Source organism: Saccostrea echinata, unplaced genomic scaffold (assembly GCF_033153115.1).
Source record: "Saccostrea echinata isolate AGI-Se365-2 ecotype Australia unplaced genomic scaffold, CSIRO_AGI_Sech_v1 ptg000027l, whole genome shotgun sequence".
NCBI classification, from domain to species: Eukaryota; Metazoa; Mollusca; class Bivalvia; order Ostreida; family Ostreidae; genus Saccostrea; species Saccostrea echinata.
Window position 1 is genome coordinate 6,879,946 of NW_026889776.1, and position 20,498 is coordinate 6,900,443.

A 20,498-nucleotide genomic window follows, 5' to 3' on the forward strand; every position below is an offset into this window, starting at 1 on the left:
TACATTGACGCCCCAATGTCATATCAATCTGTCGAAAAATAAAAAAAATAATGATTTTAATAACCTCTCCAAAAATATTTTCTATCATTATATATATTACCCTTTTATTTAACATATCATATAAGTTTGATAAATTTTATAGAATTAATTAAATTTACGTCACTCCGGATTGCATGTGCATGACTGACACCCGTCTGGCCCGAGTGGTCCTATTTCGTAACTTCCGCCACAATTAGCGATGCATTTCTCCATTTCCATACAACTTCCTATAAGGCCATGCACTGTTCAATATTCAAGTGAATTTAAAACTTAATTTGTAAATATATACGCATAAATTAAGTTATGCAATGGTTTGCTTTTGTTTTGTTTTTTTTACAAACAAGTACAACTTTAGTGAAATGCACTTTAAATTGTCTAAAACTTTCACATGTAGCCTCATACACTACTTAAGAATGGTAATTTTCCGGGGGTTTTGGGGGGGAGGGGGTTGGTCAATACTGTACATATATTTTTTTAGACCTTTAAAAGATGATGATATGCTTATATCGTTAGGCACTTGTATGTATAATGCAAAAAGATCACCCACTTTTCCCATTTTTCGCGGAGCATGAGGGACCAAAGCATTCGGAATTGTAGGCAACCTTTTCCACTGTTAAATAAAAAATGTAAAGACCTCTTATAAGTTCTCCATGACTTTGTATTCATACAAAATAAATAAAAAATATATGACAATGATGCATAACAATAAATGAAAGCTTTCAGAATTTTTTTTAAAAAAGTCCTTATTCTTTTGTAAAATAAAAGGTATCAGTATAAAGTTATAACCAGGGGTCACTTACCTTCTTTATCCGTTGTTTTACCTACCCCAGGGCCTGAAAAGGAAATATAAATAGAATAGATTAAAAATCAGAGAGAGAGAGAGAGAGAGAGAGAGAGAGAGAGAGAATACCCATGGATAACATTGGCCCATGCATTGGATTATGATCCACCCCTCCTCCTCCTCCTCCTGACCCACTTGCTGCCGCCATGAAGGGAGATTTCATAGCACTACCCATACCTCCACTGGCTGCAGCGGCGGAACTCAGCGATGCCTTAAACGGCCCGCTCCCTCCAGATCCACCACCGCCACTACCTCCCATCATCATACCACCAGATCCACCTATGCAAAACAAAATGTTCGAAAACTTGTGCTTAGTAGCTGGAGGTACATTACTTATCGTTATACTACTCTATATAGTATCTATACACCAACATGTGAAATTGAAAAAAAAAATATTAAAATTATTATAAAAATAATTTTTAGTTTTACTGCTTTTATACTTTGCCAGAGTGATTTACATTTAGATGTGTCCACTATTCCATTAGTAAACTATAAACTATACTATAAGCCATAATTCAAAGGCAAACTACATGTATATATACTCGTAGAAAAATATAATCAGAAAAAAGGCGAGCGTCTGGCGGATAAGAGTTACCTCCCATTCCCATGCCTCCTCCTGAACCACCCCCTGTCATACTGGCACAGAACGGCCCCGCACACCCACCGCTGGATCCGCCTATGAAAACACAATCGGATCAAAATTTAATTTTACACAAAGTAAGGCAACCAGAAAAGAAATATTATTTGAATATTTTGTTTGTTACAGTTTCTCTACTTCACGTATTTAAGCATTTAAGAAATTTAAGATTTAGCATATAATTCAATTCAATTCACTTTATTGACAATTACCATGTCGGCATACAGTCATGAACAGTAATAACATAAAGCATATTGACACGATTAATACATGCATATACAAAGTGACAAATGTAAGGTAAACAAAATAATGTAGAGTATATTCACATATTTCTAAGTATTCATTGCTGACTTTCTTTTCTGGTGTCAAAGCACTTTTTCAATAAACAACATATCCTAGCAGTTGTAATATTTGTAGGATTGACAATTTTTCTAATGGGATTATCACTAGTATATGTGTTTATATTAAATATATCACTATAATTGCATCTTTATTGGTCATACTTTTGAGCAGTATAGTACAAAATGTCTTCAATAAATAATTTACATGAATAGCATAGACGTTTTTCTCTAGGAATAGGGGGTTTACAGTATCTACCCGTTTCAATATACAATGGATGGGCACTGATCCTTAATTTTGTTAATACAGATCTCTCTTCAAAGGCAGCTTTAAATAATTTTGCAATTTGTATTCATTTTGATTTACAATTTTACAATAAAAAGCTAACTTTCCAGAGTCTGATTTGCTTATATTTTTCAGTTGTTCATGTATCTTGTTTTGGTAATGCTCTTGTAATTTGTTTTTCAAGGTTGTGTGAGAAATATCCAAAGAAGTGATATTTAATTTTTGTAGTAATGAAGACAGTTTTCTTTGCCAAGATATTCTAGATAAAGTTTTTTGTCTTCTTTAAATGCAGAAATCACTAATTAATTATTATAAACATGTTTGTTTTCCATTTCCTTAAGTCTCTTAAAATATTTAAACATATATTCATAACATAAATAGTACAAAGGAAAACGACCCAATTCACACAAAACAGCAAGATTTGATGCCTTTCTTTAAATATTAAGTGTTTTGTTTGATGCCTTTCTTTAAATATTAAGTGTTGTGTTTTTTCAAAAGGAAATTGGTCTGAAGACATTAAATCACATTTGAAGTCAGTTATCCATACTTCGGATCCATATGTGACAATTTGCATTATCATTGAATGATATAATTTTCACATAATTTCAGCTGAAAAATTAATTTTTGCAGGAAAATTTGATTTAATAGCATAATATGCTTTCCTAGCACGTTCTGATAGTTGTTCAGCTGCAAATTTCATTTTTCAATCAGATCTGAACACAACACCCAAATATTTATATTCATTAGTTACGTTACAGGCCCGTAGGAAGCAATTTCAGTTGGGGGGGGGGGGCACAGCCATACATTTTTCAGTTGACAGTTGAGGGGGCACTACCAAAAATTTCCTGACAAGCAAAAAAAAAAAAAAAAAAAAAGGTCATCAGACGTTTTTATTCAGGGGGCACAAGCATATAATATCTATGTTTACTGTAGTAATCTAATATATCGGCAAAATTATTGGGGGGGCACGCCCCCCCCCGTGCCCCCCCCCCGGTTCCTACGGCCATGAGTTAAAACAATAGAAAACATGGCGGCCTTTGGTACATATTGGCATAGTATCTAGATATGCAGGATATGTGCTTACATTTTTAAAATAATTCACAAAATCATCAACAAAGATATTGAAAAGTGTTGGACTTAAATTATCACCTTGTTTGACTCCTCTATTGGCTTTAAATTTTTCACTCATTTGATTGTCCTTTTTACAAGAATAGTATGTATTTGTATACATATCTGTCAAAAGTTTGAGAAACATATATTTAATTGTTCAGATATGCGTTTCTCTTTTGATTGGATTTCATGAAATCACTCAGTCTTGAAAAAAAAATGCAATTGGATGATTAATAAAAATAAATCCGTCCGTCTGAACACAACCTTAACAACTATGTCATGTGATACACTGTGTGATAGATAGTCAGTCTTAAAACTCACCGCTTGACCCAGCCGACGGCATCATAGGATTACCACCTGGTCAAAGAAAAACAAAGATAATGACAAGACGATAATCTTAAATCAAATTAATAAAGAGACATATAAATAAATATAATATAATAAATATAATATACATATTATATATAAATATAAATAAAAAGTTAGTTGAGTATAATACATTGTTCTGCCTGACTGCAAATAGCTATGTAATTCTTACATCGTTACAAAGCCTAACTTAATCAAAACAAACCACTTTAGAATGTATCAAATTTAAAATGTTTACATATTAAAAATTATACGGGAAAAAATGCCATTTTTCTGGTTTTTTACCTCATTTCTTTTAATATCTTCAGAATCGATAAGAAAAATGAAATTTTCTTAGACTTTAAGTAAATTATAACCCTTCTCTTACCCCCTCCGGAGCCACCGTCAATACACAAAGGGAACTGACACTTTGCCCCTCCCCCGGAACCAGTACCACCTCCCACATCTGTAGCAAAGAAAATTATAAATACAGACTGTAAATGTTGTTTGTAATCTCCTTACAAAGTGTCATTGCTCAGTCGTCATAAGTATAAAGTTAAATGTTTGCTATGGCTCGTATACTGAATACTGTCTGTCTGTCAGCTGAAAAAAAACTATGTCGTAGACGAACAATATAGTTATTGAGAAGTAATAAAATCAAAGAATCATACCCATGTTAAATACTGAATTTTTTTCCATACACATCACGAATACTGTTGCATATTACTGTTTCGAGTCTAATGCAGCAAAGAAATGTATGAAACGTCATCAATCTCGAATAGAAATCAAATTCATAATACTAGAAACATTCTCTTACATATACATATTAAGCTACAGAGAAACTAATTTTGACACTATAATGCACCCAATTTTCTTCCAAACCAAACCTAATGCCTGCTTACTGTTTAGAATATTATTTCCGCTTCCTGTATGCATTCCAGTCATTCCGCTACCACCACTTGCTGTATTCATCCCGGTCATCCCACTGCCGCCACTTCCGGCTGTCCAAGTCTGCATCCCGCCTCCACCATTATTATTGTTGTTACTGTTGTTCATGTTATTACTATTAATGTTGTTGCTATTATTGTTGTTATTGTTGTTGTTTGATGTCTTATCTTTGCATCGACAGCTGGGGCATCCGTCGGACTATCATGGAAAAAGTATAGACATGTTTAGGGGCGACCATTTGACTCTAAGAGGGAGGGAGGGGGCTGGCAAACTTTTGGAACTCGATTGTATAATTTCATGACAGTGAAGAACAAATTGTTTATTTCCAAGATTATCAGGGACAGATTTATTTTCTTCATCTCTGAAAAACATTTTTGACTTAAGCAAAAATGGAAATCTTCTCAAACTCAAAAACTCTATATTTGTGGGGGTTGGGAGGGGTAGAATGGGGTTTCCCCCAGTCTACCCCCTCAGAATCAAATGGTGGTACCTTACCCATGAGAACAAAGACAGTTGGTATGTTAATTTTTATTCTTTTTGTAAATCTATTGGTTTTACATTTGAAGTCTCAAACTAATGAGTCTTTCCAAATACAGACAAAAAAAGAGAGAAGATTTTGTTTATAATATTTATAATGTATCATCAGTGCAATGGGGGCAAGAAAGGTGCCCTTTTTAATACCTGTGTATTTCCTATGTCATATCCGGTGTCCTTACATTTGATCATGCACGCGATCAGTTTAGTACACTCCATTATGTTCTTTGTTGTTGGTTTAGGTGTTGTTGTTGTTATTGTTTTGGAAACAAGATTGTTCTCTACAAGAAAAAAAGCATTACTGCACAAATTCGAGTTATGAATTCTTGAAAAAAAAATGATTCGATTTCTAGTTATGATTCAAAACCTCTTTTGATGCACGTGCACTTCTGACAACCATCTGCACCAGTTTCCCCTATTTTGGCCTCCCCTTTACATGACATTATACATAATTTAGTTCCTATACAGCTGTTCTGAGGTTTGGCTGCTGGGACATTTTCACACACAGGCATCCAAGCTTTTATGGCTTTGCAAAGAAAAACAATTGTAAAGGAGCTTGCGAAAATATTATACCATTTATTTTTTAAAGCACGAGGTAGTTATTCTAGAATCCTACCTGGTGCACAAGGACACGATTTACATCCGAATTCGTCCGTGACGACACAATCACGTGGACAATCGATGATAAGCCCTGTGACACAGTATCTAGGAACCCCTGGGCTTATCAACGGAACGTTTTTTGTTTTACAACCCGAGGGGATAGAATTTCTTCGAGGAGGGAATTTCATCATACCATGTGAGGGTCCATTCATTTGAAATGGTGACTTTCCCACGAAAGAGGAACCCGGAAATGACATCATGCCCACTTCCGGTTTCTTCTCCTTCTCAATAATGATTATATTAGTTTTATCTTCATTTCCTTTTGACCCCCAGCTTTCTCCTCCGATGGCTCCCCATTTTTCTCCCAAAGAAGACAAAGAACCACTTTCACTGCCTGCAAATCCCCCAACCCCAGAGTCTGTGTTAAATCCGCTCCAAGCATAAGTTTTGTCACCAGATCCTTGTTTTTCTAAAATTGAAAACTGAAGACTTTTAATTGTGAGCAATTGATGGAAACGATTGAATTCAAAAGTACCTTTCACATCATCAATATTCATCATCATTATCTTCAAAGCATTAAAATAGTTCAAAAACTAAGCCTAATGATCAATTTACCAAAGCCCTTTTTACACCGACACACTCTACATTTGTCAACGTATTCTATACACCAAGGGTGACAGTTGGGGTCCTCTGGTGGGCATTGATTCAATTCCGGTAACTCTGTCAAAAAAGTAATATTTTCTGAGAAATTTATACAAATTCGATAAAAAATCATAAGAATTTCCTAATTGAAAAATAATCCATAACGTACCTAAGCACGAATGTTTGTACAAAATTGTTCTTTAATGAAACGGATATATGGAGGAAAAGTACAATTTAATAAGAAACATATTCTGAAAATAAAATGATTGATCAAATTCAGGTATCTAAACATAGCGATTTTCATGCCAGATACCATTTCATAAAGAGAACTGATAAACGAATTGCAAAATCAACATAAAGATACAACTGTATAAGTATTGAGACTAATCTCTTTATAAAAAAAAAGAACAAAAAAAGTTTCAAAATTACTTTTTATATATTAAACGAACAATTCAGTAATCGTAGGTAATATTCTAAGTACAACAAGATGTAATATATGGGATATATGAATAAGTGCCATACTTACGTGCTGTAATGACACAGGAGAAAAACAACAGACCAACAAGCACGCAGAGAGTGTCCATACTTGATTTTGTTTTGAAATCGTGGTTACAAATCATTAAAATGTGTTTTCTAAGTAGTATTTTTTTTTTTTTTTAGAAATTAGTCCATCAAGAATATTTAAAAAAACGATCACAAATAATTTCCCCGAAACTTGAATGCAAATTTTTCGAGCACCTGCTTCGAGAGGTGATATGAGGGGGTATCTGACCTCTAAGTACCTAGCCCCCTCACTTTACTGAATTTATTACGAGTAAAAGCATCTTATCCAGTCTATCAGGAATATATTATGTAAGATGGAATGTGTAATTCTATGAATACATGCCATAATTCAATAACAAAGGATATTTATCAAAATATGCTTAGTATATTTTATCATAGTTTGATTTGTTCAGCTGCTTGGGGCGAGTCAATATGCATGTGGGTGGAGTGTTTTCTAGTACAAGTTCCGCCCAACTCTCTCCAAGTATAAGGTCTTTTAATCACTATAAGGCAATAACAATCTTTTCATTCTATATCAAATATGTAAAAGTTACCTAATAGATGCATATGTAAATCCTATTTTTTGGGGAATAAAAAAAATGCATCTTCACCAATTAGGCTACATAAAAATGTCTAACAGATATAAAAATCTTGAAGAGCTAAAATTTAATTCTGAGTTTGAAATACATTGTATTGAGAAAATAAGATATTCCTTTATATATTGTTTTCTGATCTTTTAAAACTGCAATCAGATATGATAATTAGATTTTGCAGAATTACTGGACAATTTTGAATACATGTAACAGTTGATGTACACAACGCACATTGCCTAACCTATGCTTTTGATCTTCTCAAACTTTTATCCATTTCACATTCTATATTATTTATATACACATATAACGTAATTTATCAGAATTAATGTAATATCCTGATATTTTGTTGGGAAGTCGTAAGCTCCTATATCTTAAACAAAATGTCCCTCACTGACGGAAATTCCTCGCACCTGCAAGCATTGATAAGACCATGATCGAGTCTTCCTGTCGATGACCAGGTTATCAATTCAGGCCAAGTCAAAAATTTTCACCTGTTAATTATGGAAATGTGCCCTCCCACATATTTCAGTACCTTTTTAACAAACACACAACCAGAAATTTATTGAGGCTTGGCCCTGAAATAAATAAGTTTCGTAACATTTTAGCATTTTATTATTTCGTTTTCGGTATTTCGAGGCTAAGGTTACATAATCTTGGCAAAGAGGGAATAGAAGCGACCAAATTAGACAAAATGGACATAAAGTGTGTAGTTCTAACCTTCACTGTTATAGCTACAGCAACATGTAAGTCCTTAGAATTATTATTACCGCAGATTTGATTTAAGTGTGAAATCAGGAATAATGAGAAGATTTTATGATATTTCAGTATTTGCTTCATATTTATTAATAGGTTTAACTTATGATTTTGAGAAACATTTATCTTATGTAGATCAAGGACACAATCAATTTTTATTAAGGACTCGGTTGAAGATAAAACATGTATGTTATACCCTGACTAGAAGGAAACGTCTTGAAATAATTAAAAATGTAATGTTTAGAATAAAGAGTTGAACAGTAAATTACGCTAAAGTTGCATGATGTTAATGTTCCATTATGTTATAATGAAAAGACTAGGTGTATTTTTATAACCTCATAAGATTTTTTTGTCATCTACTTTTATGTTATATGGATAAAATAAATTTAAATTTTAAAAATATAGGTTTGCCTAACCCAACAAACAGAAAGGGTACGGTTTTTTTTTAAAACTCTGCATCTCTTTGAATTTGCACTGTTTCATGTTTTGCTGTGGTAACTTTCCCAGGTTTCCGAAAGAGAAAATCAGCCAATCAAATGCTTACTCAGGATTTATACAGCAGAGGAATGCTGGGAATTTCCGGTGCAGGACAAAGCATGACAATAAATCAAAATGCACTGCTCCCCCTTTTGCTTGCTAACCCTTATTTCACCGAGTTGTACATGGAAAACCCCTCCCTCGCTTCCCAATATGCCACACTGCTTATGTATGGTAAAGAAGATCTAACCATGAATAAGTGTCTTTTTTCAGCGTGTTTCATTATTACGTTTTTAAGTATATGATATGTTTGCTTTTTCTGATGTAACTGGAGAAATTAATTTCAATACAGATCTGGAGGTTTGACCTCATGCACTACTCTTTTAACTAAGATGTATATTAGATTTTATATTGATTTTATGCATATGTTTAGCCGGAAATGTCCGGGCCAATAATAACGACTGTCCACCATTACCCCGGTCCTGTCCCACTCAGTGCTATGCAATTAGCTCTACTGGATGTATCATCTGCCAATGTCCTAAATCTCAAGGTAATCCCTATATCATGTTTCCAACTTCAGTTAAACATGTAAATCAAAATAAAATGGAAAAAACTAAACTTACTGGACACTGTATCATTTACGCTATTTGCATTACAAATTCTCCTTCTCTTATACTTGACAAATGATTACAGGGTCGTCTTCATCAAATTCCAGTCACACCGCAGCAGGGGGCTCCTCTTCCGCCGGAAACAACAACGGATGTCCGCCATTCCCATCACAATGTGACCCTAATTGCCTTTCTTTAGACAGCATTGGATGCCCTATCTGCTCTTGTTCAACAAGTAACCATTTAATTAATATGCATTTCATGTGCACACTATGCCCTCGAGATATGATGGTTCCAAAATAATATAATTTAATTAAATTTTTCATTTTTTAAGCTTGAATTGACACAACACCCTAGAGCGCTCTTTAAAATTGTATGCATATTTCTTGTAATTTTAGAGAGTACCATGCAAAAATGTTGATCATCCAAATGCTTTGATATGTATTAAAAATGTATCGAAATACGTGTGTTAATCATGCAATCATACAGTATACGTATGACTTTGGAAGAAATATCTTAATTTTACCGCAATCCTAGGAAAAGTGCATTTTTTTTTCTTCTGAAGTACTAGTAATGTGCATATTTTCTTAAAGATCGCTAATGAAATCCGGCATTTATATGTCGTAAAGATAATTTATTTTTGTATTGTGACTCGTTGGACTCACAAAGGTTCCTGTAAAATTCCAGGATCATAACAGTTTTGAAAAATCATATTTTATAAACTCAAAATTGCGTACCAAGCGCTGCCAAAACCGTTACCTTAAACGATTTATGTATTTTTCACCTTTGGTGCAAAATTCAGGATGAAGTACAATGTATTTTATCTTACCCTTTGTCTTTTATTGGATGCTTCTGAAAAATCTCAAAATCCAAAAAATCTTGATGCACGATGAAGTATTTTATTTTACCCTGTGTCTGTCATTAATCTCAAAATGGCTCTTAATACGTCACATTTTTCCTCTAAAATTTTATTTAAAATAATTTTGGATATATGGGTTTTTTTAATTTTGTTGAAATAACACTTCAAATAAGACCTTTTTTGAGATAAATTACAGGCTGATGTAAACTGATGTAAACTGTTACTGATGTAAACAAAACTGTGACTTGCTTTTGCCAGTGCTTTTAAGGTTTCAAAAAAGATATATTTTCAATCTTTTTTCTTCTTCGTTGCGTTTCAAGACCATCAATCATCCTCACAAAACTCAACAAGTTCTGGTGGAGCTGGAAGTGCGCCGAAAGTTAACGGATGTGCTCCTTTTCCAAAGGGCTGCAGCGCAGACTGTGCACACATCGACTCCATGGGGTGTATAATCTGTGCCTGTCAGACAGGTAACAGGAGATCACAACCGTATCATTAATTTTTTTGCATCTCCATTAAAAACAGATAGATTTCCTTTTCAGAATCTTGTGTGTAATTAAACTTCATAAGTATTTCAACAGAGCGTTGATATTGTTTGTTTACTATTTGAATGGTCCTGATAACATCGGTGTTTTCTCTTAGGTGGATCAGGACACACAAGTAACGGTACATCTTCTGCCTCCTCCTCCTCCACCCAGACCTATCAGGGGAACAGTAATGGATGTCAGCCCTTCCCCAAGAACTGCCGTCCAGAGTGCGCCGCAGTAGACGCCCGAGGGTGCATCGTCTGTCAGTGTCCCACTTCAGGTTAGTTAAGTCTATAAAAAAAGTCTCGTGAAAAGTAAAGTCCATAGAGCAAGATAAATAAATAAGTTGAACAAGGAATGCAAAAAAGAAAGATTGTTGCCTAAAATCGTATGTAATCTTTCTTGAATTTCTGATTAGGTTCTAACAACTCAACATCTACCTCCGCACAGACAACCAGTTCCGGTGGAAATGGAATTAACGGATGTCCACCATTTCCAAAGAACTGCGACTCCTCGTGTGTATCTTTGGATGATATGGGATGCGTCGTTTGTACTTGTTCAGGTAAGTTCTTTTGCTGTGAATTTTAAAAGCATCTTTGAAAACAATTAAAGAAGTATCAAAATTAGAAAATAAAATTTTATTTTTGTAAAGCTAAGCTTTTTCTGCAAATAGGTTGCTTTTCAGGCATAAGAAACGAGAACAGAAAAAGTATTGTAATTGTAATTTTTTTTTCAATGCAGTTTCCAATAACAATAAAACACAGACTGGTGTTCACCAGATCGGAAATTACGTCAACACACAAGGTCAAGGTTCAGCAGGAAACGGAAATGGATGCCCTGCAATAGATCCAAAATGTCCAGCTCATTGTACTTCTGTTGACAGTCAGGGATGTGTTCGCTGTACCTGTCAGACAGGCAAAAATCTTAACAATTACACATTTATACACTAATATCTTTTTTGATTTCAATTGAAACATTGAAGCCCCATATTAACTGTTATAAGCAATGTAATCAATTTACATGTAATAACTTTCTGATTTACCATTTGTAGGTTCGACGTCTTCATCCACCTCACAATCCGGATCTGTCTCAAACAGCAACGGTGAATTAGTTTTTCTACACCTTAATTAAAATAGTGATATGTTTAAATTCATTCTTAATACTGTATTAAAAGCCTATACACATATAAAATTAAATTAAAGAATTCTACGTAATCCACAGAGAATTTGTTATGTGTATGAAATAGTACTAACTATAAAGCTCACCTCCCAGTACTTCCAATACTTTGATTTCAGCTGGAGGGTGTGCATCAATACCTAAGAACTGTCAGCTCAGTTGTTTAAATATCGACGCTAGTGGATGTGTTATCTGCGCATGTCCTGCTGGTAAGATTCGTTAGTTTACATTTCATTATTTGTTTGTTTGTTGTTTAACGCACCTCTCGTCACTGTTGTCACCTTAATTGTGGAAAATACATGTAAATAGTGTTTAATCAATTTATCTCGATCCAATAAAATGTTGAGAATGCTGAATTGGTTACAGAATAAGCATTAAGTATTACACTGTTAAAATTGATTTCAAATTATTTTATTTTAGTTCTATATATAATGACAGATCACTCTGACTGCTTAAAATACCTAAGATCTCTTAAGAGTGTAGTGTATAAAGGGTCCATAAGCTGGGATTCTGTTTTTGTCTTTCGTTTTTGCCAGAAATTCTAAATTGTGAATTTTATTTCTTTGTTGTGTAAATTTCCATATTCTAATCGAAAAAAAAAATTATCATTAGGAATTGGCTTTGGAAGCACGTGTCCACCATATAACGCAGACGACTGTGATGACGTATGTAAGGTGACAGACACACATGGCTGTCCTATTTGCGACTGCTCACATCACTGTAAGTGCACAGATAGGCAGATCTTCTTTTTGCATCATACTCAACGTCACAATAAAAAAAAAAGAATGAACACTTTATGTCAAAATATGGCATCGACTGGAATTCTTAGTATTAATTTTTTAAAACAATATTTTCGTTATTTATCCACTTAGTGGGTTTTACTACCACCCCGCCCAGTCCAAACACAGGAGGGGTTCCGGGAGCCGGAGGGTGCCCTGCTTTTGACTTCAGTAAATGTGATCCCGCATGTGTATCTATGGATAATAATGGATGTTTGACCTGTACATGCTCAGGTAACCATATATTTCGAAGATTTTTGTCTGATTAAATAACTTTCTAAGATAGTACAGATAGTACATGTATTTGTCACAATGTTAAAACCAAATTCCGCGCAAGACGGCACATGTAAAGAATGATAATCTTAACGGATATTACAAAGTTAGTTAAAATTGTCTATCTTGCAGTCTTCTCGAGTTCTTCTGATAAACAAGAGGCCCAAGGGCCTTAACGGTCACCTGAGTATGATACAACAATTTAAAGGATGCATAGAGTATAATATGAACTGAAAGGTGAAACTTTGTTGCCAAAAAGCAAGAAAAATAGGGTGATCATGATCAACAAAATAATTGGTCTTCATATTCATTGACAGTTTATAAATTATGTTCTATAAATCTGATCCCCATTTATCACTATCACCATACAGTATATTAACAAATTATCAATGCTTCTGTACTATTTTAATCCTTTGTTGAAATTTCTTACATTGGCCTCTCTTGGTCCTTGATGAACATTTAATAAGACAAGTTATTTTTGTCTCATTTTTATTTATCTACTACTTACAAGTCTATCTGATCATTAAAACTATGAAAGTACTTTTTGTATTATACAATAAAAGTTTTTGCATAATTATCATACTCTATTTACCTTTCAAGTACATTATTTACAGTGATAAATTATCAAAAGTAAATGGCAAAGGGGAATAACTCCTCTCAGTAGAATACAAAATAATAGAGCCCTGGCCAGCACCAGAACACTTGACCAAATGGTCCAGATGTTCAAAAATCTGATAAAAATAATCTTCCTTATTAAAACTTTTACTCTTTTTGCCTCTGATATGCCCAGGTGCGGAGAAGATTTTTAAAGAAATAATGCATTTTTACTACAGATTCACTATATTATCAATAGACCCCCCCCCCCCCCATCACCAGAGCTTCTGACCCTGGGACCATAAGTTTGTTCATTATAACTAATCACTTTGTTTATCTGCTTAACACCAAGGAGCAAACAGGTTTATTTAATAGAATTAATGCATTTTTACTATATTATCAAGAGCCCCACCCTCACACCAGCACATCTGACCCAGGGGTCATGAAATTCACTACTCTGGAAGAAGCACTCTTGCTCATCATAACTATACACTTAGCTTCATTGCTTTTTTAACCAGAAGCAGAAATTTTCAAATAAATTTTACTTTTTCACTTTATAATCAATAGAAGCCTCCCCCTCACCAGAACCCTTAACTCTGGGGTCATAAAATTCACAATTTTGGAAGAGGCATCCTTGCCTATCATAACAATGTACTTAAATTGTTTAAACAATACCCAGGGGCAGAGAAGAAGATTTACAAAGAAATAATTCACCTTCACTACAGGATCTATATTGCCCCGCCCTAGCACCAGAACTCCTGTCCCCGGGGCCATGAATTTCACAATTTTGGAAGAGGCATCATTGCTTATCATAACAATGTACTTAGTTTGTTTGAATAATACCCAGGGGCAGAGAAAAAGATTTTTAAAGAATTAAAACATTTTCACATTAAATCAATAGAGCCCCGCTCTAACACCAGAACCCCTGATCCAGGAGCCACGAAATTCCCAATTTTGGAAGAGGCATCCTTGCTTATCAAAACTATGTATTTAATTTGTTTCAATAATACCCAGGAGCAGAGAAGTAGATTTTCAAAGAATTAAGGCATTTTCACTATAAAATCAATAGAGCCCCGCCCTAACACCAGAACCCCTGCCCCTGGGGCCATGAAATTCATAATTTTGAAAGAGGCACTCTTGCTCATTCTAACTATGTACTCAGTTACTTTATTTAATACCCAGGAGCAGAGAAGAAGACTTTCAATGAATTAATGCATTTTCACTATATAATCAATAGAGCCCCTCCCTAACACCAGAACCCCTGACCCTGGGGCCATGAAATTCAGAATTTTGGAAGAGGCACTTTTGCTTATCATAACTATGTACTTAGTTACTGTAGTTAATACCCAGGAGCAGAAGATTTTCAAAGAAATAATGCACTTTCACTATATAATCTATATAACCCCTCCCTAGCACCAGAACCCCTGACCCTGGGGCCATGAATTTCACAATTTTGGTAGAGGGGTCAATGCTTATTACAATCATGCCAACAGTTTGACTGCTTGATGTCCAGGAGTAAAGAAGAAGATTTTTAAAGATTGCATTAATTTTGGTGGTTTTAGCCCCACCCCTCAGGCCCCAGGGGGGCAGGGATCATGAAATTCATAATTTTTGTTCCCCTTCACCCATAGATGCTATATGCCAAATTTGGTTGAAATTGTTTGAGCGGTTTCAGAGAAGAAGCTAAAAATGTTCAAATGTTAACGCACATCGCACGACGCACGCCGACGGACAAAAACGGATAGCAATAGGTCACCTGAGTGACTCAGGTGACCTAAAAAAGTGATTGAATTTTTTGATGATATATTCTTATATATATTCTTATATATTTAAAAGTATTTTGGATAGAATAAGCATGAAATGAGAAGAAAAAATCGCGATTCTGTTTTCAAATGGTTTAGCCAGTCCGAGCCTTTGTCAGCTAGAATAAACTTTGTTTTGGAATGTAAATAGTTATTGTAGAAAGTTCCTAAACATTTGATTTTCTGGTTACGAGATAAATGTAGGTGAAAGAAGACATATTTTTACAGCAAGCACAGTGTCATCTGGCGGTCAAACCACAACACCTGGGTCTGTAACCAGTGTACCTGGAGCTGGAGGGTGCCCTCCCTTTGACTTCAGTACATGTGATCCCACATGTGTTGTTATGGATAGTCAAGGATGCATGTCTTGTCATTGTGCTGGTAAGAGCACATGTACTCTTTTCAAATACCAATAAAATACACAATTACTCTGTAGGGAAATAAACTTGTCGATCTAACAATTTAAGTTGCCTCTAGAATTTTACGCACCAGGGATAAACTGAAACAAGAATATTTATCAGTTCTTGTTTTACTGTTCCGAAGGAGAAAGGGAAAGATTTGCAACAATTGAAAGCAAAAATGATATTACATTGCAGCGACAACACAAGCGCCTTCTGGAGGACATTCGAATACCACCTCAGGAACGGTAACTAGTGTTCCTGGAGCTGGAGGTTGTCCTTCCTTTGACTTCAGTACTTGTGATCCCAAGTGTGTCGTCATGGATGGTCAAGGATGTTTATCCTGTAACTGTGCAGGTTGTTCATTTTTTTAACCACGTACTGTATTCAATGGACAAGAGGTAAAATTATTAACGAAATGATGAACTTAACTTTCTCTGAAAATTATCTACTGCCTACATTTACAAAGGCTAGGTCTATTTCGGTAACAAAACTTGCTTAAATGGTTCCCCGATCTTGTTGAATATGTGGTGTATTTATTAGTGACAATGGCGCCATCTGGAGGACAATCTAGTACAACAGGGACAGTAACTAGTGTTCCTGGTGCCGGCGGATGTCCTTCCTTTGATTTCAGTACATGTGATCCACATTGTGTTGTTATGGACGCTCAAGGCTGTATGACATGCCAATGTGCAGGTGAAGATTGGAGATCTAAGCGATCTTTGAAGATACTTTTCCTCTTAAGTGAAAGATAACTTGGGCAAAATGATAAAAATTGAAACATCTGTTAAAACTAAAAGAAAAAAAATACAATAAAAGATGTGCCAAATACCAAAAGGAAACACCTGGAACAATCATGGTAATGTTTACAAATATTTATAGTAACAACTGCAGTGCCATCTGGGGGTAATTCTAATAATACGTCAGGAACGGTAACCAGTGTACCTGGGGCTGGCGGTTGCCCATCGTTTGATTTCAGTACCTGTGACCCTAACTGCGTTGTAATGGATGGACAAGGTTGTCTTTCATGCCAGTGCAAGGGTTTGTATTGATTAGAAAAAGGAACTGTCAAAACAATGTGCACTTTCTTGTTTATTTCTCATGAGAGAAAAAAAAATTGTTCCTGTCATTTTAAACTCTTCCGTATTTGCGTCCATTGCAGCGACTACAGTTGTTCCTAGTAATAATTCTACGTCAGCAGTGACGTCAGTTCCAGGAGCGGGAGGTTGCCCTTCTTTTGATTTCAGTAAATGTGACCCAAATTGTGTTGTCATGAATGAGCAGGGCTGCATGACATGTCAATGCAAAGGTAAGATGTACAAAACTTCAACATTTGTGCGACCGATTTTTTCATAAGCATCAAATATTGGTTGTTGTCACTAACAGTTGAATTCAGGGTTCTACTTTAATAATTATTTTGACTACATTACTGCAGAAAAGATTAGGGATGCATCGCTTTCTGTCATGATTTGGTTATATTTTCTAAATATGAGTACAGGAACAATTGCTTGAAAATGTTTTACCTTTATTCATTTAGTAGATAGGTAGTAAACATATTTTGAAATTAAAAAAATTGTAAGAACATGATCCAATTTTGGATGGATATCCGCTGAGTGACCCCAATGAAATCCACCACTGATAGTGTAACATAAAGTATATATTACTGTTGTTAATGTCACTGTACTATATACCTATGATTTGCGTTGTATCAAGCAAACTTTTTGCATTACACTTGGAGACTCTTCAAAATTAGGAACAACAGCAGCACCCTCTGGGGGTCAATCAACAACAACAGGAGCTGTGACAAGCGTTCCCGGAGCTGGCGGATGTCCGTCTTTTGATTTCAGTACATGTGACCCCAACTGTGTAGTAATGGACGGACAAGGTTGTTTGTCCTGTCATTGTTCAGGTAAGAAACTTTTTTTTCTTAATCAGAATTATAAGTAAAACGAATTGTAAAGACTAGATAAATACAGCATTCCTTTTCATTGATAGCTTCAACTACAGTGCCACCTGTTACAACCAAATCGCAATCTGGGCATACTACTCAGCAGCCAGGAACGACAACTGCTGTCCCAGGCGCTGGTGGATGTCCTTCTTTTGACTTCAGCACATGCGATCCAAACTGTGTTGTCATGGATTCCCGTGGATGTCTCTCATGTTCTTGTGCTGGTAATGAATTATTTCTTTTCTTTGTGAAACCTATGGTCATAAGTATGTAAATGTATGTGAACTTATTAGCATACTTTTTTTCAAGTAACCACCACAGCCTCTTCAGGATCCAGCACAGCCTCAGTTACTTCAGTTCCTGGAGCAGGCGGGTGTCCCTCATTCGATTTCAGCAAATGTGATCCAAATTGTGTTGTCATGGACGCTCAGGGCTGCATGACCTGCTCTTGCTCAGGTATTTTATATTTAGGACACGTGAGGCAAAGACCAGGTGACATTTTCTAAATAGGAAATGTGTGTCTTTATGTATGTTTTCGCGTTTGTATCACTTTTCCTACAAATCGTATAATGCAACCCTAAATATTTAACAAATGCCGTACAAGGGACCCAAAAATTAGAAGAGATGATTAAATCTGGATCATGGAAAAGTAGCTTTCGGCTGAATCAGGGACTTATATATTACATGTATATGCTATATTCTATCTATATGCTATATGCAAACCAAATTACATAACTGCGTGCATGGAGGAATTCATTTGTCATATTTGGTGTAATAAAACGTATTACCAATTTTTGATCCAGATGAGCATTTAGGGTCATAAATCTCAACTAGATTTGCTTAAGTTACTAGTTTATTTAGACTTGACTATTAATCTTGATGACTTCTAGGGCTGTCACGGTTCCAAAATTTTTCGGGTCGGGTCGGTTCTGTAAATTTTCGGTTCGGTTCCGGGTTTTTCGGGTCGGGTATTTACATCTATTTTAAACCTTAATTTCATGAATTTAACTTGAAAAATCTTTATTTGTTACATTAAATTTACATTGAAAACAAGTCTTAACCATGCGAACGTCTAGACATCGGTGACTTGGCCTACTATTAGCCACAACCTGACCATTCCTGCTCGTTTTGATAATTATCTAATAGCGAGCGCAGCGAGCGGCGCTAAGCGCCGCTCGTCACTGCGAGCTCTAACGACAACGCCTGGGCGAAGAGAAAATTCGGACTACTGCACATTCATTCAATAGAATTTTTTTCCGCAGTAATTCTGACCCACAGTGCATCGCTTCTTGTTCTCGCTGCTAACTTCGTTCACGCGGTGACAACAACTAAAAATTCACACAAAATAAACTCACCTTAATTTAATGGATATTGCATGCAGATAGTAGATTAAACGTTCTTTGTTAAAATATTTGCACTTTTTAAACTTTGTTTATGGAAATGCAGCTAACATACGACGTCATGTGACATCACAGTCTAGACGTTCCAAATGTCTCGTGCGGTTTGAAGAGGCGGATCATAATAATGAAGTGAACACTGCGCTCGCCCCAACGGTCGCACCGTCAACATATTACTTCCGTGACAAGTGTTTTGTCATGGAATGAAGTAGATTTCAGTTGTGATGTTTATTTATCACTGTTATCGTCATCATTCCTTTGATTCCGTCGCCATTTTTTGTATTGAACAGACTCTAATATATAAACCAGACCCGAACCGAAATCCGGAAAAATGGAACCGGAACCGAACCGAACAACTTGGACCGCGGTGCTCGGTTATTTCGGGTACTCGTGACAGCCCTAATGACTTCAATGTCAGACTGGGAACGATAAATAAATATAAGTGCTTTATAAGGTAATATGGTCAGATTACCTTCATGTTGATATTCATAGTGACTGCTGTCCCTGCAAATGGTAAACAGACTAAAAGACCAACCATTTTTCAAACAACCTACACACCCCGGCCTACCACCACAACGACAACCACTCCCCGACCCACCACCAGTACAACTACACGAAGAGTCATAACTACGCATGCTCAAACAACCACTACCGGTGGAGTTACATGTCCTGCCATAAGATGTACTTATCCCTGCGATGCAGGAGTAACATTTAATGCTCAGGGTTGTCCTATTTGTAAATGTAGAACTTCTAGCACAAAGTCACCATGATTTGTTTGTATTTATATAATGAGAAAATACAATATAATGAGTAAATATACAGTGTTCCAACATTCATTGTGTGTATTATGACTTTTATTAGGTCACCTGAGTCACTCAGGTGACCTATTGCTATCCGTTCTCGTCCGTCGTCGTGTGTTAACATTTGAACATTTTTAGCTTCTTCTCTGAAACCGCTTAACCAATTTCAACCAAATTTGGCATATAGCATCTATGGGTGAAGGGGAACAAAAATTGTGAATTTCATGGTCCCTGCCCCCCTGGGGCCTGAGGGGTGGGGCTAAAACCACCAAAAATAATGCAATCTTTAAAAATCTTCTTCTTTACTCCAGGACATCAAACAGTCAAACTGTTGGCATCATTGTAACAAGCATTGAGCCCTCTACCAAAATTGTGAAATTCATGGCCCCAGGGTCAGGGGTTCTGGTGCTAGGGAGGGGTTATATAGATTATATAGTGAAAGTGCATTATTTCTTTGAAAATCTTCTGCTCCTGGGTATTAACTACAGTAACTAAGTACATAGTTATGAAGAGCAAGAGTGCCTCTTTCAAAATTGTGAAATTCATGGCCCCAGGGTCAGGGGTTCTGGTGTTAGGGCGGGGCTCTATTGATTATATAGTGAAAAATGCATTAATTCTTTGAAAATCTTCTTCTGTGCTCCTGGGTATTAG

At 35.7% G+C, this 20,498-nt stretch overlaps 2 protein-coding genes across 2 annotated transcripts; one reads left to right on the forward strand and one right to left on the reverse strand.

Annotated features, from left to right (window-relative positions):
* Positions 1-159: 159 nt before the first annotated feature.
* On the reverse strand, positions 160-6,904 carry LOC133193150 (uncharacterized). Its single transcript, XM_061329119.1, has 14 exons — positions 6,847-6,904; positions 6,300-6,398; positions 5,695-6,147; positions 5,446-5,604; positions 5,226-5,359; positions 4,553-4,742; positions 4,499-4,522; positions 3,985-4,062; positions 3,573-3,608; positions 1,476-1,556; positions 950-1,159; positions 840-872; positions 587-649; positions 160-281 (listed from the first exon to the last, which is right to left on the reverse strand). Exons 1-14 carry the CDS (start codon positions 6,902-6,904, stop codon positions 160-162), a joined length of 1,740 nt encoding a protein of 579 aa, XP_061185103.1.
* Positions 6,905-8,147: 1,243 nt separating this feature from the next.
* On the forward strand, positions 8,148-19,836 carry LOC133193151 (mucin-5AC-like). Its single transcript, XM_061329120.1, has 21 exons — positions 8,148-8,199; positions 8,615-8,641; positions 9,120-9,236; positions 9,380-9,529; positions 10,474-10,623; positions 10,796-10,960; positions 11,099-11,242; positions 11,422-11,595; positions 11,732-11,782; positions 11,976-12,074; positions 12,469-12,576; positions 12,729-12,869; positions 15,533-15,685; positions 15,901-16,059; positions 16,246-16,398; positions 16,585-16,743; positions 16,865-17,011; positions 17,456-17,611; positions 17,698-17,874; positions 17,960-18,106; positions 19,540-19,836. Exons 1-21 carry the CDS (start codon positions 8,148-8,150, stop codon positions 19,815-19,817), a joined length of 2,907 nt encoding a protein of 968 aa, XP_061185104.1. The 3' UTR covers positions 19,818-19,836.
* Positions 19,837-20,498: the final 662 nt, after the last annotated feature.